The sequence below is a fragment of the Aotus nancymaae genome, unplaced genomic scaffold (genome assembly GCF_030222135.1).
Source record: "Aotus nancymaae isolate 86718 unplaced genomic scaffold, 86718_ANA_hifiasm-v0.15.2.pri h1tg000108l, whole genome shotgun sequence".
Lineage (NCBI taxonomy): Eukaryota > Metazoa > Chordata > Mammalia > Primates > Aotidae > Aotus > Aotus nancymaae.
This window is the reverse complement of record NW_026988523.1, coordinates 35,246,126-35,274,076: the sequence shown is the minus strand read 5'-3', so window position 1 is coordinate 35,274,076 and position 27,951 is coordinate 35,246,126. Positions and strand designations below refer to the sequence as shown.

The window sequence follows — 27,951 nt, the reverse complement described above, 5'->3', positions numbered from 1 at the left end:
TTACAGGCGCGACCCACCGCGCCTAGCCGGAATCTGCATTTTTAAACAAGTGTCCTTAGATGATTCTGAATCAAGTGATCTGGGGACCACGCTTTGGAAAACACGCCCTAGAACATCCTTTTGGAGTCTGAGTGTTAACCTCACCGAGAGTCATCCAGCTTCCCAGAGAATCATGCTGACGTCACTGTGCCTATTTAATGTGAATCAGTCTTTATTTTGCACTTGCATGGTGCATTAACAAATTCAACATACAAGATAGCATTACATATTGTAGGTTAGCATTACAGCAGTATGCAAGTTCACACAATTCATGTTAGCTTTTTCAGTTTTTTCTTTTTTTTCAAAATTTGACACATTAATTTTATTTTTGAGTTTCATTTTTACAAGAGAAGACACAAGGTAAAGAAAGACAACCACTTCGGAGAGGGATCATGGTGAGGGCAATGTCACTGTCATGGCCATAGTACAAGCTTTCCGAGAAAAGGGACCTGCGCTATTCCCTCTCCTGAGCAAGCTGCCCCTGTCCCACAAACCAGTTCTATCTGTTTTCACATCTAGAGCACTGTCCATAAACACGCCCATCTCGGCTGTGCTCCAGTGAGATGAACCCAAAGAAGGAATAACTCATTAAGGGACCTTGGTTATTAAGAAAAATTCTTGTCTTCCCAAAGGAATCAAGATATCTGCAGAAAAGGAGCGACTCTTGGAAAATCAGAAGTGACCATTCCCTAACCTGTTCCTGACCACGAATGCCTTGTGCAAAAGCTAAGATGTGACTCTCTTGTCTTTCAACTGACTCTCAGGAGGAGGCATTCCTCCTCCACTCTTTATCAGCTAGCTCTGGAAAGAACAGATGTGAAAACCAAAGTCAGCTAAGAAACTTTGGGACAGCAAAGTCAAGGGCACGATGGATCAGGCCTGAGGTAGGAGGGAGGAGCCCTGTACTGTCCACCTCTTTGCCTTTTTCTGGCAAAGACACTGAGGCAGTTCCTAGGCTACAGAACTACTGGTTCCTCCCCTGTCGCCTCAGCACCCACTGCTCAGTAGACCCAAAGAATGCAAGGAATAAAGCTACAAGGAAATGGGAAGAGAGAGGAGTGGGGTGAGGCTGTTTTCCCAGACGTTTGTCAGGAGGAGCTACAGAGGCACACACAGCAGGGCAAAGACCAGACTATCTCCACCTGTTGTTTTGCATTGTTTCTGGGAAGGAAACAAAGGCAGGTTTGCTCAGCGATTTCTGATCTTTAGACATTAAGGCGATGAAGAGGAACCATTAAAATTTTTTCCTAATGGGGCTTCAGAATGCTCCTGTCAGATTTACATTAAACTATCTCAAAATGCATTTTTAGAAAACAAAAATTATTTTCTTCTACTTATGATACAGTATTTACATTTCATGGGGTATAGGACAGAGACTAGTGGTGTGACCCCAGCTGATGATGAAATAGTGAGTCAGATTATGGGGGATGGGGGTTGGCAGGGACAAGAACAGAGAGTAGGCTTTGTGACTGCTCAGAATTGCTCTGCATTGTCAAGAACACGGGCTGAAACCAAACAAAAGGATTCGGGGGAGCAGTGGTTTTAAATCCACAAAAGCTAAGGGAACACTGAAAGCAAGGTCACCCCCATCTCCATGGAGACTCAGCTTTCCGACGCCCTTCGCCAAAGCAGGCTTCAAAGTGACGTTCTCGTGTGGAAGTGGACACTTCAATCTCAACTCATCTTTCACGCCCTGGATCAAGCTGTTAAGCAACCGCTTGACTGAGTTCCTCCTCAGATGGGCAAAAATATCTACTGCCTATCCAAGTTTAGCTATTTTATTTTATTTTATTTTAATTAATCAATTTTTGAGACAGGGTCTCACTCTGTTACCCAGGCCAGGGTGCAGTGGTATGATGATCATGGCTCACTGCAGCCTCTACCTCTGGGCTCAAATGATCCTCCCACCTCAGCCTCCTGAGTAGCTGGGACCACAGGCATGCACCACCACACCTAGCTAATTTTTTGTATATTTGGTAGAGATGGAATTTTGCCATGTAGCCCAGGCTGGTCTTAAACTCCTGGATTCAGTCTTCCAAACTGCTGGGATTACAGGCCTAAGCCACTGTGCCCGGCCCCAAGTTTACCTATTACCCATGGAGTCTCTGCGATCTGAAAAGTCTCAACATTAGAGACACAGCTGCAGTAGGAGTAAGAAGACTTGAATTCTAATCCCAGAAAGATGCTGAATCTCTCTCAACCTCTATTGTCCAGTGGTAGAAGAATTGCACCCTGTAGTTCCCCCATCCCTCTACCATGTGGCAAGACATAAATCCCAAGAACTATGCAGCTTGTTTTGAGGAAAAGAATGCTCTGAAAGAATCCAACTTATCTTCATTCACTCAGTCACACTGGTTTTTTTTTAAGAGCTAAATTTTTATTTAAAAATTTAAGGAGAAAGAATCATTTCTGAGGGCCCCTGTTTTATGAAGCAAAACTAACCTCATTATAACATCTAAGCTATTTGAGAAGACGCTAAAGTATCTCTATGGTCCGCATTTCTGGAAAAACAAAGGCCAGTGTAATTCTTCAAACCTCTGATGCCTTCCAACCCATCAACCAAGAAATGGCGGTCACTGCAGTAGACAGCTGCAAAGGGGAACAGCAGTCCTCACCTGTCTCCTCTCCTTGTCCTTTAACCTGAAAACAGCTTTTAGGATCAGCTGGATGTGTTCACTGGTGCTATCCTATAGCTGAATTTGAAGTCTCCAAAGCTCCTTTTAGAGAAGTCATCAAGTTTGATAAGAGTCCAAGATCTGATGTATCGGATGCGTAAGCCTGATGTATTCTCTGTGCTTCAGTTAGGTCTGTTAGTTAATTATAGACTGCCCTTTGCTACTTCATAGCAGAAGGGCCGATAGCAAAAATATCCCATTTCTCAATTCCTCTTTCTCCTGCAAACCTTGCCTCATTCACCCCACCTTTGTTTCTTGGCTTATTACAGACCTCTAGACCTTGAGCTCAGTCAAAGAGCAGAGACATAAGAGGTAATAAAAACAGAAGATGGCAATGATGAAAACATGAGGTTTTATAAGAGCAAAAATTTTCTTCTGCAGAGGTGGGGAGTGGGAGAAATTCTCCAGAGAAGCCCAGTTAAAAAAAAGCCAATTTCAGGTAATCAGCAAATACAATTCAGCACAAAACACAATTTCCATGGATTAAAATCTGCAACTTGATATTGGCAGTTAGGCTAATTTCTTCAGTTTGTATTAGACATGCAAGTATATGGTTACATTGTTATATATAGATTTGTAAGGGTCTTTCCCTCTCTTTTGTCCCCATTAAAAAAAAAAGGCCAGGTGCGGTGGCTCACACCTGTAATCCCAGTCCTCTGGGAGGCTGAGGCAGGTGGATCACCTGAGGTCTGGAGTTCAAGACTAGCCTGGCCAATATGATGAAAACCCATCTCTACTAAAAATACAAAAAATTAGCCAGGTGTGGTGTCGGGTGCCTGTAATCCCAGCTACTTGGGAGGCTGAGGCAGGAGAATCACTTGAACCCGGGAGGCGGAGGTTGCAGTGAGCCAAGATTGCGCCATTGCACTCCAGCCTGGGCAACAAGAGCGAAACTCCACCTCAAAAAAAAAAAAAAAAAAGAAACAAAGAAAGAAAGAAATTCTGGTGCCTTATGCCTTGCAAAGGAGAAAAAGCCATCATTGCTAAGAACCGGTCTGCAGCTGTGGTCATGTAGGGTGTTCTTTGTGGAGTGTGTTTTGTAAGAAATTTTCTTCTACAACTAAAATGAGGTTTTGAGTCCACTTCTCTGTCATCTCTTTCCCCGCCACATCCCTCCCCAGCCTGGCCCCGGGGGGGCGGTTAGAGGAGAGAAGAACAGGATTAGTACTCGCTCAGACTGTGCCACTTGGCCACAGGCTTGCGGGGGCTCTCGCAGACCTCTCTCCAGTGTTCAGCACCACTGGCCGTGACACTGTGTGCCCCCAGGATCAGCCTCCCCACCACCTCGTTCTTAGTAGTGCGATCGAAGTCGATGACGAGGAACTCGATGCTGATGTCAGGCAGGAGGTCAGTGGGGATGTCATAGATGAAAGATTCGTTGAAGACGGGGTTCAAAGTGCACTTCTTCACGTGGGTTTTCTTCTTGGCGATGCGCTTTCTGCCGTAGTAGACGTTCACCTTGACATAAGGATCTGGGACCCCCAAAGAGATAAGAAAAAGGGAGAGAGGCCTATGACACGGTCCTCCCTTAGGTAACGGTAATTTCATGTTGGAAAGGGGGAGCTCTGTTGTGCGTATCTTTGATGACCACCCCGTGTGTTCTTCAGGGATTGCACAATAAACGCACACTGATTGTATGTGAGTCTGCCCGCCTGGACGAGAGGCCAAGGAAACCCACAAGATTAGAACAGACCAACTTTCTCAAGTCAGATCTGAAGAAATCCCATGGTACCAAGAGTATTTTAAAGGGCACAGAGATAAATGCCTGCAGCCTTTTTGAGAAGTTTCACTTAGCACCTGGCATGCATATTATTTAGGATACCTTGCCAAATGTAAAGACCCCATTTGTTCAACTGAAGAACCTTCCAAGCTGGGCAATCTACTGGACATGGACATTCATCAGGAAGAGAATGTCGACAGAAAGAGGAGCAGATTAAAAGTAAAAGAGGTGAGGATCTTGAAGTGTGGACGTCTATCTGGGCCACAGGCAGGTCTATCTGGGGGGTGGTTCAGACAGTAAAAAATAGGTTGAAGTAAATAGCTGCTACCTGAGAGACCGGTGATATCCATCTTCGGCAAGTGTCTGGCTTTGAGGACCACCACTGTCATTCTCTGTGCCACAGGCTGATATGACAGAGACACCTGGAGGTCCCCTCTGCTGATGCACTTCTGTGAGGAAGAAACGGCAGGTGAGAATCCCGGCAGACGGTGCAGGGCAGAGCACAAAAAGCGTGCGGAGCAGTGGGAAGAGAGTCTGGGGGAGGACAAGTGCAGGGATGAGAAATCTGTTGGAAAGATGCTCATCCCCTGGAAAGGTGTTATGATTTTATTTAACAAGGAGGGAGAAAGGAAACATTATAACCATAATTCTGATATTAAACAATTTGCATGGAGAGCCAGCACAGCCTTGGATTTATGAGCATGACCTGTGGACCCAGTCTAACCTGGATTCAAATCCTATTTCTTTTTTCTTTTTTTTTTTGAGAAAGGGTCTCACTCTGTTGCCCAGGCTGGAGTTCAGTGGCGTGATCTTGGCTCACTGCAGCCTCCATCTCCTGGGCTCTAGCAATCCTCCCACCTCAGCCTCCCGAGTAGCTGCGACTACAGGTATGTGCCACCACGCCCGGGTAATTTTTTTTTCTATAGAGAGAGTCTCACTATGTAACCCAGGCTGATTTTGAATTCCTGGTCTCAAGTGATTCTCCCACCTCAGCCTCCCAAAATGCTGGGATTACAGGCACGAACCACTGTGCCCAGTGCTATTTCTTATCTGTGACTTTGGACAAGTTATTCAACATCTCTGTACTTCAGTTTCCTCATTTATAAAATGAGGGTGAAAGGTAGTACCTACCACACAGCATTATTAGAATGATTAAATAAGTTAAAATTTGCAAACTGCAATGGTGCCCAGCACATTGCGTGCACTACAGAAGCCCATTCTCTCATTTGGGTCTTATCCTTTAAAAAGTTCTGAAGACTGTACGGTGGGAGGTAGGAAAACTGGGTTTGAGTTTTAACCTTGACGCTTACTCAACATGTGGCCTTAGGCAAGTCCCTGAACTTTCTGGAGCCTGTCCCTCCATTTCACAAGGTGAATATCCACACCTGCTTTGCCCACTCCAATGTCCACTCCGGTGTACCTTCTCCAGCCAAGACAGCTTCCTCCCCGGTGCCCTGATCTTTATTTCTCCATCTTTAAATGTGATGCTAGAATCCATTTTGAGCTTGGGAAAAACCTCTAGTCCTCTAAAAACACTTTTTGTTTGTTTGTTTTGAGACAGAGTCTTGCTCTGTCGCCCAGGCTGGAGTGTGGGGTGCAATCTCAGCTCACTGCAACCTCCACCTCCCTGGTTTAAACAAATCTCCTGGTGTGCCCGCGGAGTAGCCATCATGAGCAAAGCTCACCCTCCCGAGTTGAAAAAATTTATGGACAAGAAGTTATCATTGAAATTAAATGGTGGCAGACACGTCCAAGGAATATTGCGGGGATTTGATCCCTTTATGAATCTTGTGATAGATGAACGTGTGGAGATGGCAACTTGCGGACAACAGAACAATATTGGAATGGTGGTAATACGAGGAAATAGTATCATCATGTTAGAAGCCTTGGAACAAGTATAAATAATGGCTGTTCAGCGGAGAAACCCATGTCCTGTCTCCATAGGGCCTATTTTACTATGATGTAAAAATTAGGTCATGTACATTTTCATATTAGACTTTTTGTTAAATAAACTTTTGTAATAGTCAAAAATGTTTTCTCAGATGTTCTGAATATAGAATATTAGCTTTCATTCCAATTTTTTCTGACATGAATTTTCCTGGTTGACACTGATTCAAAAGGGTTTTATGCATTAAAGTGGACGAATCTTGTTAAATGTGAAAAAAGAAAAAAAAAAACAAATCTCCTGCCTCAGCCTCCCAAGTAGCTGGGATTACAGGTGCCCGCCACCACACCCGGATCATTTTTGTACTCTTGGTAGAGCTAAGGTTTCACCATGTTGGCCAGGCTGGTCTCAAACTCCTGACCTCAAGTGATTCGCCCGCCTCTGCCTCCCAAAGTGCTGGGATTGTAGGCGTGACCCACTGCCGCGGCTCCTCCAAGAACATTTTAAAGAACATTTGCATAGGCACTGCATGCCAGGTGTTAAGGATGCAGAGCTGGTAGGACTCAGCTGTTGCTCCCAAGGAGCTTATCACTCAGTAGAAGAGACAAAGAAGTAAATAAACGTGTACGGGACTTGTCAGAAAAATGAGAAGCCTGTCTAAGTGCTCTGGGCACCTAGAGCTGGGAGATTCAGGGAACGCTTCGTCAGCTGATGCCTGGACTGAGTTGATGGGGGTACAAAACCATGAAGCAATGAGCAGAGAGATAATCATGTCAGGCAGATTGACAGGAGTTGGGCCTGAAAAGGTAAGCTGTGTTCAGAGAATGGTTGAGAGGTGAATATGCCTGAACTGGGGGTGGCTGACAGGAGGGGTAGGTCAGGAACCTGGAAAGGTGGGTAAAGTGAGGGTCAAGAGCTGTTGGGACACTACCAAAGAGCAGACTCAGCAGCACCCATATAAGAGGAGGTCAGTGAGTACAGGAGTGGCAAAGCTGTCATCACTTTTTTTTTTTTTGAGACGGAGTTTCGCTCTTGTTACCCAGGCTGGAGTGCAATGGCACAATCTCGGCTCACCGCAACCTCCGCCTCCTGGGTTCAAGGTTCAAGTAATTCTCCTACCTCAGCCTCCCGAGTAGCTGGGACTATAGGCTGTGCCACCATGCCCAGCTAATTTTTGTATTTCTAGTAGAGACGGGGTTTCACCATGTTGACCAGGATGGTCTTGATCTCTTGACCTAGTGATCCACCCGCCTCGGCCTTCCAAAGTGCTGGGATTACAGGCATTTTTTTTTTTGAGTCAGGGTCTCACTCTGCTGCCCAGGCTGAAGGGCAGTGCTGAGATCTCTTGGCTTTCTGCAACTTCCATCTCCTGGGCTCAGGAGATCCTCCCACCTTAGCCTCCTGAGCAGCTGGGACTACAGGTGTGCACCACCATGCCCAGCTGAATGTTGTATTTGTTGTAAAGATAGGGTTTCACTAGGTTGCCCAGGCTGATCTCGAATTCCTGGGCTCAAGCAATCTACTCACCTTGGCCTCCCAAATTGCTGGGATTACAGCCGTAAGCCACCACGCCTGGCCAGTTGTCATCATTTTATTAAAATGATTATTATTTTGGAGAAGCTGGAGAATGAACTAAAGTCGAGAAAGACCAACATCAGAAAGCTCCGTTAAGAGGCGGCTGCAGGCTGGGCATGGTAGCTCGTGTCTATCATCTCAGTGCTTTTGTCAGGCTGAGGTGGGTGGAGTGCTGGAGCCCAGGACTTTGAGATCAGCCTGGGGAACATGGTGAGACCCCATCGCTACAAAAATTAGTTGGGTGCAGTGGTGTGTGCCTATAGTCCCAGCTACTTGGGAGGATTGATTGAGCCCAGGAGTTTGAGGCTGTAGTGAGCTGTGATTGAGCCACTGCACTCCAGCCTGGGCGACAGAGCGAGACCTTCAAAAAGAGGCTGCTGCAACGGGCTACAGAAGAAATGATGAGGACTGGAACTAGGGCTATGGCAGAGGAGATGGACATGGAGGTAAAATATGTCTCAGGAAGAACTGTCAGGGCTTTTTAGGTTTGGGCAGTTAATTGGCTGTGAAGCGTAGGGAAGAGGGAGGAAAGGGTGGACTATTTATTGTGTTTTTAGCTTTAGAAAGTGGGGATGGGGCGGGCTGGGCATGATGGCTCACGCCTGTAATCCCAGCACTTTGGGAGGCCAAGGCAGGTGGATTACAAGGTCAGGAGTTTGAGACCAGCCTGGTCAGTATGGTAAAACTCCATCTCTACTAAAAATACAAGAAAGAATTAGCCAGGCATGGTGTCACATGCCTGTAATCCCAGCTACTCAGCAGGCTGAGGCAGGAGAATTGCTTGAATCCGGGAGGCGTAGGTTGCAGTGAGCCAAGATTATGCCACTGCACTCCAGCCTGGGCAACAGAGCAAGACTCTGTCTCAAAAACAAAAAAACAAAAAAGAAAGAAAGTGGGGATGAGACTGGCATAAAGAAAACAAAAGGAGGTGAGTTTTGAGGAATGTAGAACATAATATGTTAAATTTGGAACAAAATCATCCCCCAACTATCACCCTTTTCCTTGTATTCTTCAGAGCCCCAAAGAAATGTCATCTACTCTAGGAATTCTGAAATTGATCAAAAATAGACTGTGCTCATCATCAACCTTATATATACCACGCACCCACAAAAATGACTTATTAGGCACTTCTTAAGTGCCAGGCACTCTGCTAGAAGCTAGGGCTGAAAAGATGGATACTGAGGAATCCTACCCTTAAAAAGCTCCCAGGCTAGATCACTATCTGCTCAGGTATGTCTGGTGCAGGGAAGAATAACAGCAGCAAATATGTTAATTAACTCATCAATAACAAACAAGAAACAAGCCTAATAATTTGTGCTTCGATTGTAGCCCTTAAGTCATCTCAAGGAATGAAACTGTGATATTTCACATGATTTTAAAAATTTCTGGAGTCTATGTTTCATCCTAGGAGCATATGGAAATGTCTCTCATAGGGCATAAAAAATAACTAGGCCAGAATCGGTGGCTCATGCCTGTAATCATAGAGCTTTGGGAGGCTGAGGTGGGCAGATCACTTGAGGTCAGGAGTTCAAAACCAGCCTGGCCAACATGGTGAAAGCCTGTTTCTACTAAAATACAAAAAATGGCCAGGCGTGGTGGCGCGTGCCTGTAGTTCCAGCTACTCAGGGAGGCTGAGGCTGGAGGATCTCTTGAGCCCAGGAGTTCTGGGCTGTAGTGCGCTGTGCTGATCGGGTGTCCGCACTAAGTTCGGCATCAATATGGTGACCTCCCCGAAGTGGGGGACCACCAGGTTGCCTAAGGAGGGGTGAACCGGCCCAGGTCGGAAACAGAGCAGGTCAAACCTCCCGTGCTGATCAGTAGTGGGATCGCTCCTGTGAATAGCCACTGCACTCCAGCCTGGGCAACATAGTGAGTCCTGGTCTATAAAAATATATATATATATAAATAAATTTAAAAATACAAAAAATGGCCAGCGCAGTGGCTCACTGCTGTAATCCCAGCACTTTGGGAGGCCGAGGCAGGTGGATCATGAGGTAAGGAATTCAAGATCAGCCTGGCCAACATGGTGAAACCCCATCTCTATTAAAAATACAAAAATTAGCTGGGTGTGGTGGTGGGCGCCTGTCATCCCAGCTACTCGGAAGACTGAGGCAGGAGAATTGTTTGAACCAAAAAAACAACTAAAGTTTAAACCCACCCCTTAGCTTTTGAAATTAAAATACAAAAGGGAATCAACTTTTAAAAACATTTTCATGGTTTTTCTATGCTAGAGAGAAGCCTCACATTCTGTCCTTACCCATAACATATGTATTGTCAGCTCTTAATTGTACCTTCCACGGGAAGTACCCTCGGCCAGTTTTATTTTATTTTTATTTTTGAGATAGGGTCTCACTCTGTTGCCCAGGCTGGAGTGCAGTGGTGTGATCTTGACTCACTGCAGCCTTGACCTCCAGGGCTCAAGTGATCCTCCCACCTCAGCATCTAGAGTAGCTTGGACAACAGGCATGTGATATCACGCTCAGCTATTTTTTTTTTATTTTTGGTAAAGGTGGTGTTTTGCTATGTTGCGCAGGCTGGTCTCAAACCCCTGGCCTCAAGTGATCTGCCTGTCTCAGCCTCCCAAAGTGCTATGATTACAGGTGTGAGCGACCATATTGGTCCCTCAGCCAGTGTGTGTTTGTTTTGTTTATTTGTTTTGCCCCTTGAGACAGGGTCTAGCTCTATCACCCAGGCTGGAGTGCAGTGGCACGATCTCAGCTCACTGTAACCTCCGCCTCCCGGGTTCAAGCGATTCTGGTGTCTCAGCCTCCTTAGTAGCTGGGATTACAGGCATAAACCACCACACCTGGGGTTTCACCATGTTGGTCAGGCTAGTCTTGATCTCCTGAGTGGAAGCAATCCCCCCACCTCAGCCTCCTAAAGTGCTGGGATTATAGGTGTGAACCACCACGCCCGGCCCTCAACCAGTTTTGAATTACAGTCTGGTTGCCCTTGCCAACCATTATACTTCTGGGCTGTTTCCTTTTGCCAGAAGTCAGAATGTAATTAGTGAATATAAACTCATTTTTACTATTAGCCACATCAAATGGAAAGTAATCCCTTATGGAAAAGAAAATTGAGGCCGGACATGGTGGCTCACGCCTGTAATCCAGCACTTTGGAGGCCAAGGCGGGCGGATCACCTGAGGTTGGGAGTTCAAGACCAGCCTGACCAACATGGTGAAACCCCGTCTTTAAAAAAAAAAAAAAGAAAAAGAAAATTGAATGCCTTCTGAAACATTCAGAACTGAGCTATGCAATACAGTAGCCACTAGCTACAGGTGCCTATTTAAATTTTAATTTAAATTGATTTAAATTAAATAAAAGTAACATTATAGTTCCTCAGTCACACTAGTCACATTTCAAGTGCTTGACAGTAACATGTAGCTAGTAGCTACCACACTGCATGGTGCAAATATGGAACATTTCTATCATCATTCAATAGCACTGATCTAGGAAGGACTTTCGCACTGTTTTGGCTACTGCTCCCCTGTTTGCACGAATTACAAAATGTTAGCTAGGTTTGATATCCCTGGGCCATCCTTCAATACTGAGTATCTAAATACTAAATATGCAGTCTTTTTTTTTCTTTTTGAGATGGAGTCTAGCTCTGTTGCCCGGGCTGGAGTGCAGTGGCACGATCTCGGCTCACTGCAACCTCTACCTCCCGGGTTCAAGCGATTCTCCTGTCTCAGCCTCCTGAATAGCTGGAATTATAGGCACTCACCACTACACCCAGCTAATTTTTGTATTTTTAGTAGCAACGGGGTTTCACTGTGTTGGCCAGGCTGGTCTCGAGCTCCTGAACTTGTAATACGCCTGCCTCGGCCTTCCAAAGTGGTGGGATTACAAGCGTGAGCCACCGCACCTGGCCTAAATATGCAGCCTTTAAATATAATTCTAACTTTATACACAGAGGAAGGACAGGTGAAGGGAAAGGGACATTTGATTTTTTTTGAAGCAGAGTCTCGCTCTGTCGCCAGGCTGGAGTGCAGTGGTGTGATCTTGGCTCACTGCAGCCTCCGCCTCCTGGGTTCAAGTGATTCTCTTGCCCCAGCTAATTTTTGTATTTTTAGTAGAGACGGGGTTTCACCATGTTGGCCAGGATGGTCTTGATCTCTTGACCTCGTGATCTGCCTGTCTCGGCCTCCCAAAGTGCTGGGATTACAGGCATGAGCCACCACGCCCGGCAGACATTTGATTTTTAAAGCAGTTTTATTTGTAAGAATAACATGAATGACAAGATTATAGCTTAGGTTTTCTGATTATTTATTTAAAATTCTGTATCCTAAATCATCCATTCTAGCAAAATCTTCCTAATCCAAATCCCCATGCCCCTTTCCTAGTTTTTTTGGAAAGTAGACAACTTCTGGTTACCCTTTTCATCATTTTCTCCCCTAAAATCACTCCTCAGGCAACTGTCCTCCATCTGATCCCTCCTTCACCTTGGGCCATCTCACACAGGCAGAATGCCCATCCTCACTCAGCACCCCTTTGAGATGCCGAAGTCTGTAGCCACAACACCACCTGAATGCCACTCCATTCTGCATTGAAGGCAGTGTAATGTCGTTCCCTCAAGCCCCCTCCCTCTCTTTCTACCCAATTCCAATTCCAAGTAGCTATGTCAATGGCTCTTTATTTTGAAAGAGCCATTGAAGGCTGGGAGCAAGCTCTGTTTCCCAGCCCCTTGGCCTAGTGAGGCAAAGACCCCATTGCGGGGCAGGCAAGCAGAAGGACAAGGGGGAGAAAGGATTTTATCATGCCTGACGGAGCTGTGGGGCTCAGCTCTCTGAGAGCAGTCTCCTTGCTCCTTCAGTGGAACAGAGGAACAGAAACGGTGGTCCTAAGAATAAATTCAGATGAAATAATATTTAGGCAACCTGGGCGCGGTGGCTCATGCCTGTAATCCCAGCGCTTTGGAAGGCTGAGGCGGTCGGATCACGAGGTCAGGAGTTTGAGACCAGCCTGACCAACATGGTGAAATCCTGTCTCTACAAACATATAAAAATTAGCTGGGCATGGTGGTGGGCGTCTGTAATCCCAGTGACTCAGGAGGCTGAGGCAGAAGAATTGCTTGAACCTGGGAGGCAGAGGTTGTAGTGAGCAGAGATCATGCCACTGCACTCCAGCCCGGGCAACAGAGCGAGACTCTGTCTCAGAAAAAAAGAAATAAAGAAATAATACTTAGGCAAGAGATAATCTGTTCTCCTATAATTAGCAGAATCTCTTTCAGAGTGATTTTCTCGCCATGGAGCCCTTGCATTAGGTGGACCAACATAACCTCAATAAACCCTTCTTGGGGCCAGATGTCCTGAGGGCCTTCTTACCCTAAATCACAACCATAAGAAAACAAAACCTTAGCATTCAACCTCACCCCCCTTTTCCTCCGCCAATACACATACACGATCTGTTGCTCTGTCTGGAGTGCAGTTTGTGGTAATAGTTCACTGCAACCTCAAACTCCTGGGCTCAAGCAATCTTCCTGCCTTGGCCTTCCCAATTGCTAGGATTATAGGTGTGAGCCACTGTGCCTGGCCATATTTTCTTTTCTTTATCTAATTTTGAGACAGGGTCTCATTCTGTCACCCAGGCTAGAATGTAGTAGCTTTTTCCTGGTCTGTGTAAGCCTGGACTTTTGAAAAAGCCCTTTACAACCAGTGTGGCACGGTTCAGAGCAGCTCTAGCTCATGTTCACCAAGGGGAGATCCTACTTTGCTACAGTAGGGAGGATTTGGGATAGACATTTGCAGGCTGCACTGCCAGGGAACCTAGTGGATGAGTGACTAGAGAGACAACAGCCATGGCTCAGATGAAACATAATCCTGCCTATGGGCGCTGGTTGGGAAAATGGGCTTAGGAAGCCTGGGAGGCGGGAAGGCTCTGGGGTGTGGCTGCACAGGCTCTGGGTGTCCTATCTTGGGCCTCTACCAGGGCATGCGTTGCTCAGGATCCTGGCCCTGGTTTATCCCTCCTCAAGGGAGTTAATAAAGTGGAACGAAATGTGGCTCTTGCCAAGAGCCCCTGGCAGTTTAGCAAACGCCATTGTCTGTGCTGTGTCCAGTGCCCTTGATTTGAGGCTGTTTTGTTCCCAGCTCAAATCAGTCCCTTTCATTGCCAGTCTCTTCCCAGCTGCAGCTTGGCACAGAGCCACGTTCCACTCCCAGCCTCGGGCTGCAACTGTGTAGCTGCGTGGAGGAGTCCAGCTGGTTGGTGGCTTTACCAAAGTTGGCATCACAGGGAAGGGTGTGTTGGAAAGGACCCTCCTTCAAGGAGAGGTAGACAAGGCAGGGAGTGGAGGATGGGAGCGGCTGTGAAGGGAATCAGGAAACAGCAGAATGGGTCAGTAGAGCCCTGAGGAAAAAAGATGGGAGGAGAGGGGAAGGGAGTGAAGGGGATACAGGCCACTGCTTCTGTTTCTGTTCACGCCTTCTGATTCCGACCCCAGAGGATGCGAAAATCCTCACGGTGCAGGCCTCTGGGATGTCTCGTTGTATCCTGGCATTGAGAACCAGGATACACTGTGGCAGCATCTTGTTTATGCTCTGGCCAAATGTCTCAAATGCTCTTCAAAGTTCTTGGACTTCCCTGGCCCCTGTGAGGTGGATCTGAGTGTGCCAGGTGACAGCAGCAGTTCCTTCAGGCAATGAAAGGCAGGACTGGGCTGGCCACAGGGGGACAGGTGCCTAGTACAGAGCAGAGAAGGCAAGAACACACACCCAGAGAGTGTGCGCCCTGCTGTCCCCCACCAGGACTCGGGCAAGGACACACACCCGGAGAGTGTGCGCCCTGCTGTCCCCCACCAGGACTCGGGCAAGGACACACACCCGGAGAGTGTGCGCCCTGCTGTCCCCCACCAGGACTCGGGCAAGGACACACACCCGGAGAGTGTGCGCCCTGCTGTCCCCCACCAGGACTCGGGCAAGGACACACACCCGGAGAGTGTGCGCCCTGCTGTGCTGTCCCCCACCAGGACTCGGGCAAGGACACACACCCGGAGAGTGTGCGCCCTGCTGTCCCCCACCAGGACTCGGGCAAGGACACACACCCGGAGAGTGCGCGCCCTGCTGTCCCCCACCAGCACTCGGCACAGTACCCTTCTTCAGTGGGCAAACCTTGTTCCTGGTGCTCAGTGCACACTCCGCGCCTGCTAACTTAGGAGCCTCTTCAATCCTGAGCCTCCCTGTCTCCCCACTGGATCCAGTGAGGGCTTGCAGGTAAAAAAAGGTATCGAGAGATAAATATGATCTGCCTGTAGGCAGAGCTCTTTCTGGGAGACGTGCAGTTGTTTCTAGCAGCCTTGAAATTCTTTCTGAACCTCCTTCCCCGATTCAGTCCTCCCTTGTCTTCCTTCACTTTGTCAAAACAAAATATAAATATTTACAAGCCAAACCACATGTATCTCCCAGGTATCACATTTTGCTAATAATAGAACTAACAATAATAGTGACAGACACAATGTATTGAAGGCTCACTATGTCCTAGTGGCTATATAAAATCATCATCCTCGTCCATTCCTATAAGAAACCGAGATTAGCGAAGTGAAACAGCTTGCCCAAGGTCACTTAGCTGGTGGAATTTGGATTTAAACTCAGGTCTGACTTCAAAGTCCTGGCTATTTCTTGCTTCCTTTCTTTCTTTCTTCTTTATTTTATTTTTATTTATTTTTATTTTTTTATTTTATTTTTTTTTTGAGACGGAGTTTCGCTCTTGTTACCCAGGCTGGAGTGCAATGGCGCGATCTCGGCTCACCGCAACCTCCGCCTCCTGGGTTCAGGCAATTCTCCTGCCTCAGCCTCCTGAGTAGCTGGGATTACAGGCACGTGCCACCATGCCCAGCTAATTTTTTGTATTAGTAGAGACAGGGTTTCACCATGTTGACCAGGATGGTCTCGATCTCTTGACCTCGTGATCCACCCGCCTCGGCCTCCCAAAGTGCTGGGATTACAGGCTTGAGCCACCGCGCCCGGCCTATTTTTTTTTTTTTTTTGAGACAGAGTTTCGCTCTTGTTACCCAGGCTGGAGTGCAATGGCGCGATCTCGGCTCACCGCAACCTCCGCCTCCTGGGTTCAGGCAATTCTCCTGCCTCAGCCTCCTGAGTAGCTGGGATTACAGGCACGCGCCACCATGCCCAGCTAATTTTTTGTATTTTTAGTAGAGACGGGGTTTCACCATGTTGACCAGGATGGTCTCGATCTCTTGACCTCGTGATCCACCCGCCTTGGCCTCCCAAAGTGCTGGGATTGCAGGCGTGAGCCACTGTGCCCGGCTCTTTTTTTTTTTTTTTTTTTTTTTTCTGATAGAGTCTCGCACCGTCACCCACACTGGAATGCAGTGACGTGATCTCAGCTCACTGCAATTTCCGCCTCCCAGGTTCAAGTAATTCTGCTGCCTCAGCCTCCCAAGTAGCTGGGATTATAGGCGCACGCCACCATGCCTGGCTAATTTTTTGTATTTTTTTTTTAGTAGAGATGGGGGTTTCACCATGTTGGCCAGGCTGGTCTTGAACTCCTGACCTCGTGATCCGCCTGCCTCGGCCAAAATGCTAGGATTACAGGTGTGAGCCACCATGCCCAGCAGTCCTTGCTATTTTAACCACTTATGTTATACCCTGAAAAAGGCATGAAACTCTAAGTTAAAATTTCAACAACTTCTTTCATACCACCTATCATACTGACTATACAGTCATTGCAGAAAATGTTTGTCTTTCTCCTCCAATAAAGTCAAAGCTCTTCAAATGCAATCATATGCCAGGTATATTATCTCATTTGATTCTGTAAGGAAGGCAATATTATCAGCTCCATTTTACAGATGAGAAAATAGAGGCTTAGAGGGGTTGAGTAACTCACCCATGTCACACAGCTGGCAAGTGGTGAGCTGGAGAATGAAGTCGTGCAGTCCAATTCTGGAGCCCAAGTGTTTAACTGCAGCACTTCACTGCCTCCCCAGTTGTGGAAGGAATAAATGAACTAATGGGGTTGGGTGGGGCTACACTTAGTGTGCTCCTGAAATTACAACTCAAGAGCCAATGTCGGTCCAGTGGGAAGAGAGGGAGAGAAGGCAGGATGGACGGCCCTCGTCCCTGTTCTGATGCAAAGAGGGAGGACAGGAGAAATGGAGAAAGGAAAAGTGTTTATGGTAAAGGTTTGGGCCCAGAACGGGGTGAAGCAATTCATTGAATTGCATTGTAAAGTGGTCATAAGAAGATGTGTGCATGACCTGGGCTCAGGCTCATGCCTGTAATCCCAGCACTTTGGGAGGGTGAGGCAGGCAGATCACCTGAGGTCAGGAGTTGAAGACCAGCCTGGCCAACATGGTGAAACCCTGTCTCTACTAAAAATACAAAAAATTAGCCCAGAATGGTTGTGGGCGCCTATAATCCCAGCTACTTGGGAGGCTGAGGCAGGAGAATTGCTTGAACCTGGGAGGTGGAGGTTGCAATGAGCCAAGATCGAGCCATTGCACTCCAGCCTGGGCAACAAGAGTGAAATTCCATCTCAAAAAAAAAGAAAAGGCACGTACATGATATTATTTATACCCCTAGGTTAGGGTTGGGAAAGGGAAGCTGAGGGAAAAATTACTGAACTACTGTCATAGCTTCTTAGCTGTGAGAAATAAATTCACTGGAGGAAGATCACACATTATTTTGGAGAGGAAAGTATCGCCCATATCCCTGATATGATGGATGACCTATAATTGGTAGGCCAGCCTGTTCCAAGCAAGCTGGACAGTATCAGGATGCCAACCACCAGGTGAAATGGTAGAAGCTTTCTGACCTTCTCTCCTCAGGAAGTTGCTTCTTAGGAGACTAATCTGCCAGGTCCTCTGTCTTACTCTGACCACCGCTTATCCTTGACAGCCAAGAGCTTCCTCTCTATGGCCCTTCTTTGCCACCCATCCCACTCCCCTCCCCGTTCCATTTCTCCCCGGAGATCTCGTCTCCCCCGGCCTACCATTGTTCCCCAACACACACTTCTTACTCACCTGGATGTTCCTCTTGATGATGTCCCTGGTCAGTTGTACCTTGCCTGTGCTGGGGTCCACCCCTGCCAGCGGCACCATGACCTCGCCAATGACATCATCCCGAGAGAAGCGGTCAAAGCTGAGGACGAGGAAGTGCAGCACCAGGTCCTGCAGCTGGCTGTAGGGGATGCCATAGAAGGTGAAGGTCTCGTCAAACACAGGGTCCAGGGTCTTCCGCAGCACTCTGGTCTTCACCCGATGCCGCTTGTCAGGAAGGATGGTCATTTTGATGTAGGGGTCAGATCCCTGGGTCTGGTCATCCATCACTGGCAGTCCATGGGCCTCCTGGATTGTCACCACCAGGGCTTTTTTCGGGAAGTTATAGTCCACTGAGAAGGTGAGGGATCCTAGCATGACATCCTCCTCTGGAGATGACGGAGAGGTGGTTTTGCTCTCCCCGGGGGTCAGGCTTGTAATAGGGCTCCTTAGTTCTTCCCCATAGTCCATTTTGATGGGTAATTGGTCTATACAAGATCCAGAGCTAGGCCCCCTGGGACCTTTGTCTTGGCTCAGCAGGCCAGCCTCTGCTGCATCCACCAACAGGTTCCTACGTCCACCTTCCCTCCCAGTACCATCTTTGTCTCTCCGCACTTTGATGATTTTCTTCTTGTTGCTGAGGGTCTCTGGGTATATGCTGATGCCTTTGAGCATGTGAATAAACTTGTATGGTGGGTTCTTGTGCTTCTTCTCTGCCTGCTGGTGGCAGCATGACCAGACAAAGATGGTCACCGAGACACACACCACCAGCACAGAGGCCCCGATGAGGCCGGCCACCACTGGTGACACATCTGAAGGTGGAGACCAGAGATGCGTCAGGGCGGGTGGACTTTACCTCCTGTCTAGATCTCCCCTGCTCGGTGCTGCTGCTGGAGCCAAGCTCATCTGCAGTCTAGCCTCTAAAGCACATTGTGCTCTTCTGGGCTTCAGAGCTTTTCCCTTCTATTAGAGGCACCCTCTCCCAACCTCTCCAACCATGCCATGGCTTTTCTTTCTGGCCAAACCTAGATGAAAGGCTTATCTTCTCTAGAAAGCCTTCTCTGAAGCACCCCACTTGACTCTGTTCTTTTCTAGACCTTCTCTCTGCCCTTATCCACTTGGTTTGCTCATACTGATTTGTGCTTCACATAAAGCTGCTCTGTACATGTTCTAAGATCACCTTTTTACATGGGCACCCGTTCACTTCAACTATTACACAAGATCTCTGGTTTCAGGAGGATATTCCATAGCATCCAGAGCAGGGCCTGCATTGACTGACTCACTGTCAGGGTAGAGTGAAAGGACGTGGAGCTGAGTTTAGATGGTGTTGGTAGGGTGCTCAGGGTGGTAAAAACGAATGCATGGCAAAAGGAAGAACTCTGGGCTTATGCACTTTCAAAATATGTCCCAAAATTTTAGCTCCCAGGTATTTAAAATATAAGGCTGGATGCAGTGACTCCACCTGTAATCCCAGCACTTTGGGAGGCTGAGGTGGGCAGATCATTTGAAGTCAGGAGTTCAAGACTAGCCTGACCAACATGGTGAAACCCCATCTCTACTAAAAATATAAAAAATTAGCTGGGCGTGGTAGCATGTGCCTGAAATCCCAGCTATTTGGGAGGCTGATACAGGAGAATCACTTGAACCTGGGAGGCAGAGGTTGCAGTGAGCTGAGATCGCGCCGCTGCACTCCAGCTTGGGTGACAGAGCAAGACTTCGTCTTAAAAAAGAAAAAAAAGAAGTATTCCTCCAGGATGAATATATCCATTGTAGGGATAAAATAGGGGTGTGTGTGTGTGTGTGTGTGTGTGTGTGTGTGTGTGTGTGTATTCATGTATACATACATTATTCTAAATAGGAAGAAATAGGGACTTTCTCTTTTTATTATTATTACCTTAATAAATCCTTTGCTGGAAGAAATAGGGATTTTCTTTCCTATTAGTGGAAAATGTCCCATCTTTGCTCAAATGTCACCTTCTTAGGCCTTTCCTGACTCCCTTATTTAAAAGTGCAATCTTCTTCATCCTTGCCACCCACTCTTCCTAGCCTTGCTTAATTTTTTTGGACATGCCTTGTCATTCTCTCTCTCAATACACATACCTCCACACATATAAGAAAAAAAAATAAAACACATACACAAATATGTAAGAATAAACACCCACACACACACTATTTTACAATTATTGTTTATCACTAGAATATAAGCCTCATTAGGACAAAAATTTATGTCTGTTTTGTTCATTGCTGTATCCTCAGCACCCGAAACACATAGTAGGCACTTAATATATATTTGTTGGATGAACAAATAACTAAAGAGAAACAGGCTCATGCCTGTTATCACAGCACTTTGCAGGGCCGAGGCAGGCAGATCACCTGAGGTCAGGAGTTCAAAACCAGCCTGGCTAACATGGTGAAACCCTGTCTCTGTTAAAAAAATACAAAATTAGTCAAGTGTGATGGCACACACCTGTAATCCCAGCTACTGAGGAGGCTGAGGCAGGAGAATAGCTTGAACCCAGGAGGCAGAGGTTGCAGTGAGCAGAGATCATGCCACTGAACTCCAGCCTGGGTGACAGAGTGAGACTCCATCACAAATAGAAAAAAAAAAAGGGAGAAAAATAGCCAGGCACGGGTAGTGCATGCCTGTAGTCCCAGTTACTTGGGAGGCTGAGGGTGGAGAATCGCTTGAGCCCAGGAGTTCTGGGCTGTAGTACGCTATGCCGATCGGGTGTCTGCACTAAGTTCGGCATCAATATCATGACCTCCAGGGAGCGGAGGACCACCAGGTTGCCTAAGTAGGGGTGAACCAGCCCACGCTGGAAACACAGCAGGTCAAAACTCCCTTGCTGATCAGTAGTGGGATTGTGCTTGTGAATAGCCACTGCACTACAGCCTGGGCAACATAGCGAGACCCTGTCTCTTAAATAATAAATAAATAAATAAACAAAGTAAAAAAAAATTAAAAAAAGAGAAAAATAGATTTTTTTTTTCATTTCCCATACCCTAGAGTCTTATCTTTTCCCACAAAAATTGGACCCCCGACTTAGATAATTAGGCTTAGGGTTTTTTTCGCCCCCTCAAGTTTATTGAGGCTAAGTTGGGTTTAGGCCTTAAAGGTCCAGATAAGGCCTATAGTTTTTCCACTTTACTTTTTAAAGGATCACTTGGAAGGCAGGGAGAAACTAAGGAAATAAATGCAGCTAGGGCAACATGGCAAAACTCCATCTCTACCAAAAAAAATTACAAAAATTAGCAGGGCATGGTGGCATGCGCCTATAGTCCCAGCTATTTGGGAGGCAAGGTGGGAGGATCACTTGAGTCTGGGAGTCAGAGGTTGCAGTGAGCTAAGATCATGCCACTACTCCAGTCTGGGCAACAGAGCAAGAAAAAAAAAGGACATAAACATAATTCCAGCATATTCCAGATTCTTTTAGAAACATTCCTCTTTTTTTCTTTTGAGACGGAGTTTTGCTCTTGTTGCCCAGGCTGGAGTGCAATGGCACAATCTTGGCTCACCACAACCTCTGCCTCCCGGGTTTAAGCAATTCTCCTGCCTTAGCCTCCCGAGTAGCTGGGATTACAGGCATGTGCCACCATACCCGGCTAATTTTATATTTTTAGTAGAGATGGGGTTTCTCCATGTTGGTCAGGCTGGTCTCAAACTCTCAACCTCTGGTGATCCACCACCTCAGCCTCACAAAGTGCTGGGATTACAGGTGTGAGCCATCATGCCGGGCCTGAAACGTTCTTGTATCAGGCATCTGTGAAGCTCAGTGCTTCCCTTATTGTGAGTCTCAATCCTCACTGCATAAAAGAAATATTTCCTGTCTGTCCCAAGTAAGATAATGTCCCCAACACCCTTCCTTATTTTTCTTCATGGAGCTTATTATCTCGATATATATTTATAAATCTGTCTTTGATCATTAGACAAGCTTAATAAAGTAGGAACTTTTTCTGTTTTTTCACTGCTATAGACCCAGGTCCTAGAACCATGCAGCGCATAGTAAGTGCTCAGTGAACAAGAGTCAGTGAATTCAAAACAGCCTCCACAGATTACACAGAGAGGATTGAGGCCAAGTGCGGTGGCTCATGCCTGTAACCCCAGCATTTTGGGAGGCTGAGGCGGGCGGATCACCTGAGGTCAGGAGTTTGAGATCAGCCTGGCCAACATGGTGAAATCCTGTCTCTACTAAAAATACAAAAATTAGCTGGGCATGGTGGCAAGCACCTGTAATCCCAGCTACCTGGGAGGCTGAGGCAGGAGAATAGCTTGAACCTGGGAGGCGGAGGCTGCAGTGAGCTGAGATCACACTACTGCACTCCAGCCTGGGTGACAGAGCAAGACTCTCTCTCAAAAAAAAAAAAAGAAAGAAAAAAAGAGAAGATTAAGTCAAGATGATTACATATATGGGGATAAATGTAAATTTCTATTTGGTAATAACCTCACTTGATGAGTTTAGGCAAAAATGACTTAAGAATTTAGGCAACCACAAGCTTGGAGTATAATTAGGATAATGCCTACTATTTTCTTTCCCTTCTATTACAGGTATTCTCTCCTATTCTCTCCAACCAATCCATGGCTTTTTCTTCCCTCCAAACCTGGATGAAAGGTTTATCTTCTCTAGAAAGCCTATGAGCATAGTGAGCACAATACTACGAGCACAATGTCCAGATTACAGGAGAGGCAGGTATAATTTCATCTGCACTGGTCATAATACACATATAATATTGTACACAGCAGTGACAATGATAAAACTGCTATTTTTTGTGTAAATTTATATGTCCCTGCCAGGCATTGTAGTAGAGCTTACTTTTTTTTTTCTTTTGAGACAGGGTCTCATTCTGTCACCCAGGCTGGAGTGCAGTGGCATAAACTCAGCCCACTGCAACCTCCCTCACTTGGGCTCAAGTGATCCTCCTGCCTCAGACTCCTAAGTAGCTGGGACTACAGGCACATGCCACCACACCTGGCTAATTTTCGTATTTTTTGTAGAGACAGAATTTTGCCATGTCATACAGGCTGGAGTGCAGTGGCATGGTCACAGCTTACTGCAGCCTTGACCTTCCCAGCTCAAATGATCCTCTTGCCTCAGCCTCCTGAGTAACTGGGACTACAGGCATGTGCCATCACTCCTGGCTAATTCTTTTCTTTTCTTTTCTTTTCTTTTTTGAGATGGAGTCTGCTTCCTCGCCCAGACTGGAGTACAATGGCGCGATCTTGGCTCACTGCAACCTCCACCTCCCAGGTTCAAGTGATTCTCCTGCCTCAGCCTCCTGAGTAGCTGGGATTATAGGCATGTGCCACCAGCCATGGCGTGGGCCTGGCTATTTTTGTATTTTTAGTAGAGACAGGCTTTCACCATGTTGGCCAGGCTGGTCTCAAACTCCTGACCTCAAGTGATCTGCCCACCTCAGCCTTCCACCATGCCTAACCAAGGAGGAATTATATTTTATTAAAAATATACACTTATTATTATTATTTTTTAGAGACAGGGTCTTACTCTGTGGCCCAGGCTGGAATGCAATAGTGCAATCACAGCTCACTGCAGCATCAAACTCCTGGGCTCAAGCCATCTTACTACCCTAGACTCCTGAATGGCTATGATTATAGGTGTGAGCCACTGTGCCTGGACAATTTTTTGATTTTTTTTTTTAGAGATGAGCCTTCACTATATTGTCCAGGCTGGTCTTGAACTCCTGGGCTCAAGTGATTCTCCTGCTTTAGTCTCCACCAAATTGCTAGGATTCCAGGTGTAAGCCACCATGCCTAACCAAAGAGGAGTTACATTTTATTTAAAATATATACTTATTATTATTATTTTTTAGAGACAGGGTCTCACTCTGTGACCCAGACTGGAATGCAGTGGTGCAATCACAGCTCACTGAAGCATTGAACTCCTGGGTTCAAGCTATCTTAGTACCCTAGACTCCTGAATAGCTGGTACTACAGGTCCATGCCACCATGTCTGGCTAATTAAAACAAAATTTTTTTTAGAGACAAGGTCTTGCTATGTTGCTCAGTCTGGTCTCAAATTCTTGGCCTCAAGATCCTCTTGCCTCAGTCTCTTGAGTTGCTGGAATTATAGGGGTGACTCACTGTACCTGGATACATTTTAAAGTAATATAGATAAGGAGCAAAGAACCTTATTAACAAAATAAATTAAGGTGACCATTTCTATATCCATACCAAATAATAATAGTGTTTCATCTCAAAGTGTTAAATCAAAGAGCTTTTAGGGAAAGTTTTCACAAAATGGAGACAGCCTCGGTGGTAAACTACTTGAAGGCAGGCAGGAACAATATCCTATGCATCTTTGAATCCCTCAGAGTCTCTTGCTTCTAATAGGAATTCAGTAAATATTTGTTTGAACGACTAATTGGATTCAGTTGCCAGTAAGAATGGGCACAGCCTAAGAAGTCGCTCTCCATTCAGCAATCAGGTGCTTTCCTGCAAATTGCCTGCTACTCATTAGTGAAACTGAACATTGTCTCTATGAGAAGAGGAACACAGGAAACTACCAAGACAGGTATATTTTTGAGAATGATTGTAAAGGGAGATCTAAAGGCCCAGATTAGGAGATACTGGGCAATTCTTTTGGCTCCATCATAGATTTATTCTATGCAGCAGTTGGGGAACCCACTGCTGCTTACAAGCTTACAATGCATCAACTTGTGTTGTCAGAAAATGGAGATATGGTAGAAAAGAGAGAAGGTGAAGAATTTTCATATTCCAGGAGGATAGAGAAGGAGAAGAGAAACAGATGAACCCATCTTTGAATTATCTATGTGTTCTCCCTGGCCTTGTTTCCTATTTTTGCTGTCCTTTCTTCATTTTAGTAATTGCTAACTCTTGCCTCTCTTCCTGAAACCCAAGACAGTGAGCTAGAAACATCAAGATGTTGAAATCCAGAGCTCTCTGTCTTACTTGAGTCAAAAGCTTGGTGGGAAATGGAAGTTGAAACTAATGGCTGAAGCGAGTGTTTTAAAGTAGCTGTAAATTGCAGTGACCTGTGCTTCTTGCTCCTTTTGTCCTCCATGGTCATGGATAATTGAGTGTTGGCTTAGTGTATCACCCAAGTGCTGTAGCATTTGAAATGAAGTACTCCATGAGATGCAAAAATTCAGAAGTGGCAGTTTTCTATGTAAGAGACCCTCTGTAATGGTTTAAAGACTTGCAAGACACATCTGGGCTATTGGCCAGCTCCTTCAGCCTCTGACCAGAACTGCTTTTATTGATACCTCCTTTCCTAAACATAGCCTTTCACTGTCAAGTAGGCCAGTATAATACAATGGAATGAGAATAAATTTTGGCTTCAGCCAGACATTGGTTTAAATCCTAACATTGGCCGGGCACAGTGGCTCACGCCTGTAATCCCAGCACTTTGAGAGGCCAAGGCGAGCAGATCACCTGAGGTCAGGAGTTGGAGACCAGCTTGACCAAATTGAGAAACCCCATTCTACTAAAAATACAAAATTAGCCAGGCATGGTGGTGCATGCTTGTAATCCCAGCTACTCAGGAGGCTGAGGCAGGAGAATCGCTTGAACCCAGGAGGCAAAAGTTGCGGTGAGCCAAGATTGCGCCATTGCATGCCAGCCTGAGCAACAATAGTGAAACTCTGTCTCAAAAAAAAAAAAAAAATCCTAGCATTACCTTTACTTGTTTGTTTGACTTTAGCTAAGTTATTTTATTTCTGAGCCTTGGTTTCCTTGTTTGGCAAGTACACATAATAATACATACCCGGGCATGGTGGTTCATGCCTGTAATCCCAGCACTTTGGGAGTCTGAGGAGGGTGGATCACAAGGTCAAGAGATCGAGACCTTCCTGACCAACATGGTGAAACCCCGTCTCTACTAAAAGTACAAAAATTAGCTGGGTGTGGTGGGGTGCGCCTGTAGTCCCAGCTACTCGTGAGGCTGAGGCAGGAAAATCTCTTGAACCTGGGAGGCGGAGGTTGCAGTAAGCAGAGATCGCACCACTGCACTCCAGCTTGGAGACAGAGCGAGACTCCATCTCAAAAAAAAAAAAAAAAAAAAAAAACCAACAAAAAAACACACACGGGAGAGTATTTGTTAGGATTAAATAAAATATAGTATGTAAAAGGTTGATATAATTTATTTCCCATTTTCCAATAATAGTCCCTCTAAGAGAAATCACTATATTATGTTCCACACCATCTCCTTTTTCAAGGATTCTGGACCTGCAATTAGAGAAAGGAATCTGTTGGAAGGGCATAAGAAGAAGAAAGAAATCATGAATTGCTTGTGTGATCACAAAAGGGACTTTTGTTTTAGAAACTTAGAACTCAAAGAATAAAATGCGGAAGGTAAAGTGGAAGAAAAAAATAAAATCAAGATTTAGCCTTGGGGAATAAGTGAGAACAAGTAGTTAATGAGTGTGAAGATCTGTTATCTGAATACATCTGATTTGATTTCTTCTTCCTTATTTCTGAGAGGATAGAGCACACTGGATTCTGCTCATTTCACTGTACCTTTTACTCGGGAATGAGAAAAGCCATTTCCTAGCCGGATTGTGTCTCCACCCTAAGTACTGGAGTCCTGATGGTCACACCTTCTGGATTGTCTGAGGGATAGAATCCCTGAAGGAGTAACGAGGTTCTTTGGTAGCAACTCTCACTGGCTTCCCCCATCTAAACTATAGTAGAATCAAGGAGAAGCAGGGCAATTATATTTTATTTATTTGACCAGGAAAGCATAACACAGGAAGTTTGCTCCTTTAGCATATACTGGAAGAGTCCCCAAAGAGGAAAAACTTCATCCTTAAGCTTGTCTTTGCCACCTTCTTCCCTATTTTCCACTCCACTTTCTGCTCCAGGTAGTGTAAAACTAATGTTAGGGCCCACAGGGCTGGGTCGGGGACCAGCCGCTCTGAGATGACGTAATGCTTTCTGCGGTACACAAAGCAGCCTCCCCCGGGCTGGGCCTCTTTCGCCCCTCCCCCTCCGGCCTGGATCGCGCCCCCGCCAGCACCAGCGCGGGTTAGTCCCCCTTTTAAAAAAGCCAGCCCAGGGAAACAGGGAACAAAGACCCCGGAAGGAAAGCCTCGGCGCTGCCAGGAGGCCCAGAAATAGACATCACGTCATCCCCCAGCCCAGCAGCGCCAAGCGCCATTTGGTAGCATCGGATGGACCCCACCATTACGATGCGGAATGGAGCTTGCAGGGCTCACGTTTCCTCCCAGCCCCGGCATCCAGCTGACCGGCTTAAGGAGTGGCTTCCTTTTTGTTCCCCACCCCCGCACCCCTCTTTCCCCAGAGGCCGCCGCCTCCCCTGGCCGCCAGCCACACGGCCCACAGTCTCCAAGCTGCCATCTTGATGCCCCATCCCCCTTGTCACCTCCCTCCCCCGCAGCCCTTAGGAATGGAAGGGGCACCGCCCTGCGTGCCCCAAGGGGGAGGGCTCGGCCTCCCCCACCTCTCCTCCCCCAGAAGGAGGGGTTCACGTCCTCCGCACGCTCGCTGTTTCTCACCTCCAGCAGTGCTGACAGTGCACCATACACGGCTTTAGCATCCTGGACTTCCCCACCCTCGGTGTGGCTCTGGCTCTGCCAGTCCCTGAAGCCTGTAAGCTCAAGTTCAAGCACTGTCAACTGCTCACTACCCACCACCACAGGCCTGATTTTAGCGGGGCTGGCACTCTGAAGGCTCTGGTCTGGGCTGCATTCTCTGCCCTGCCGCTGGGCCCCCTTGGCCTTGCAACCATTCTGGCCACCTCGAGCTTAGTTTTCCCGAGTCTACTTACCAAAGCTAGGTCGGATATTGGTGATCTCAGCCATGTCGTAATCAGAGGCTGTTGCTATAACGTTTTTGCAGTGGTGAGACAACTCTGGGAACCCTCGATCAGTACTAAGGCCGCAGCTGTAGAACTCTAGGTCAGGGAAGGGGGAAGGTATCCAGCGGACGCCTCCTGCGACGGTCCGGCCCCTGGTTGTCAGCTGCGCTCTGCTCTTAAGATCCTCCGGGGATGCTCTGAGCTAAGGATGCAGGTGCAGTCAGACTGGTCCTGATGCGAGGTAGGCTCCGCCTTCTTCCGAATGGTCCT

General features: G+C 46.7%; 2 protein-coding genes across 3 annotated transcripts; one reads left to right on the top strand and one right to left on the bottom strand.

Moving 5' to 3' along the window:
- Positions 1–187: 187 nt before the first annotated feature.
- Positions 188–27,951, bottom strand: SYT11 (synaptotagmin 11). 2 transcript variants are annotated; one of them, XM_012449883.2, is made up of 4 exons: positions 27,652–27,951; positions 17,876–18,702; positions 4,760–4,883; positions 188–4,186 (listed from the first exon to the last, which is right to left on the bottom strand). In XM_012449883.2, exons 1-4 carry the CDS (start codon positions 27,683–27,685, stop codon positions 3,876–3,878), a joined length of 1,296 nt encoding a protein of 431 aa, XP_012305306.1. In that variant the 5' UTR covers positions 27,686–27,951; the 3' UTR covers positions 188–3,875. The 2 variants fall into 2 exon arrangements, with proteins under 2 accessions (XP_012305306.1, XP_012305307.1); XM_012449884.2 differs by having other exon boundaries at positions 4,763–4,883.
- On the top strand, positions 6,009–6,604 carry LOC110567563 (small nuclear ribonucleoprotein G-like). The gene has a single exon (XM_064370805.1). It carries the CDS (start codon positions 6,105–6,107, stop codon positions 6,333–6,335), a length of 231 nt encoding a protein of 76 aa, XP_064226875.1. The 5' UTR covers positions 6,009–6,104; the 3' UTR covers positions 6,336–6,604.

Excerpts from the sequence above, each read along its gene's own strand:
- LOC110567563 (XM_064370805.1), top strand. The coding sequence starts at position 6,105 with ATGAGCAAAGCTCACCCTCCCGAGTTGAAAAAATTTATGGACAAGAAG.
- SYT11 (XM_012449883.2), bottom strand. The coding sequence starts at position 27,685 with ATGGCTGAGATCACCAATATCCGACCTAGCTTTG. Across the intron at positions 18,703-27,651 it reads CAATATCCGACCTAGCTTTG|ATGTGTCACCAGTGGTGGCC; the intron begins GTAAGTAGACTC and ends CTCCACCTTCAG. Across the intron at positions 4,187-4,759 it reads TATCACCGGTCTCTCAGGTA|ATCCTTATGTCAAGGTGAAC; the intron begins GCAGCTATTTAC and ends TGGGGGTCCCAG.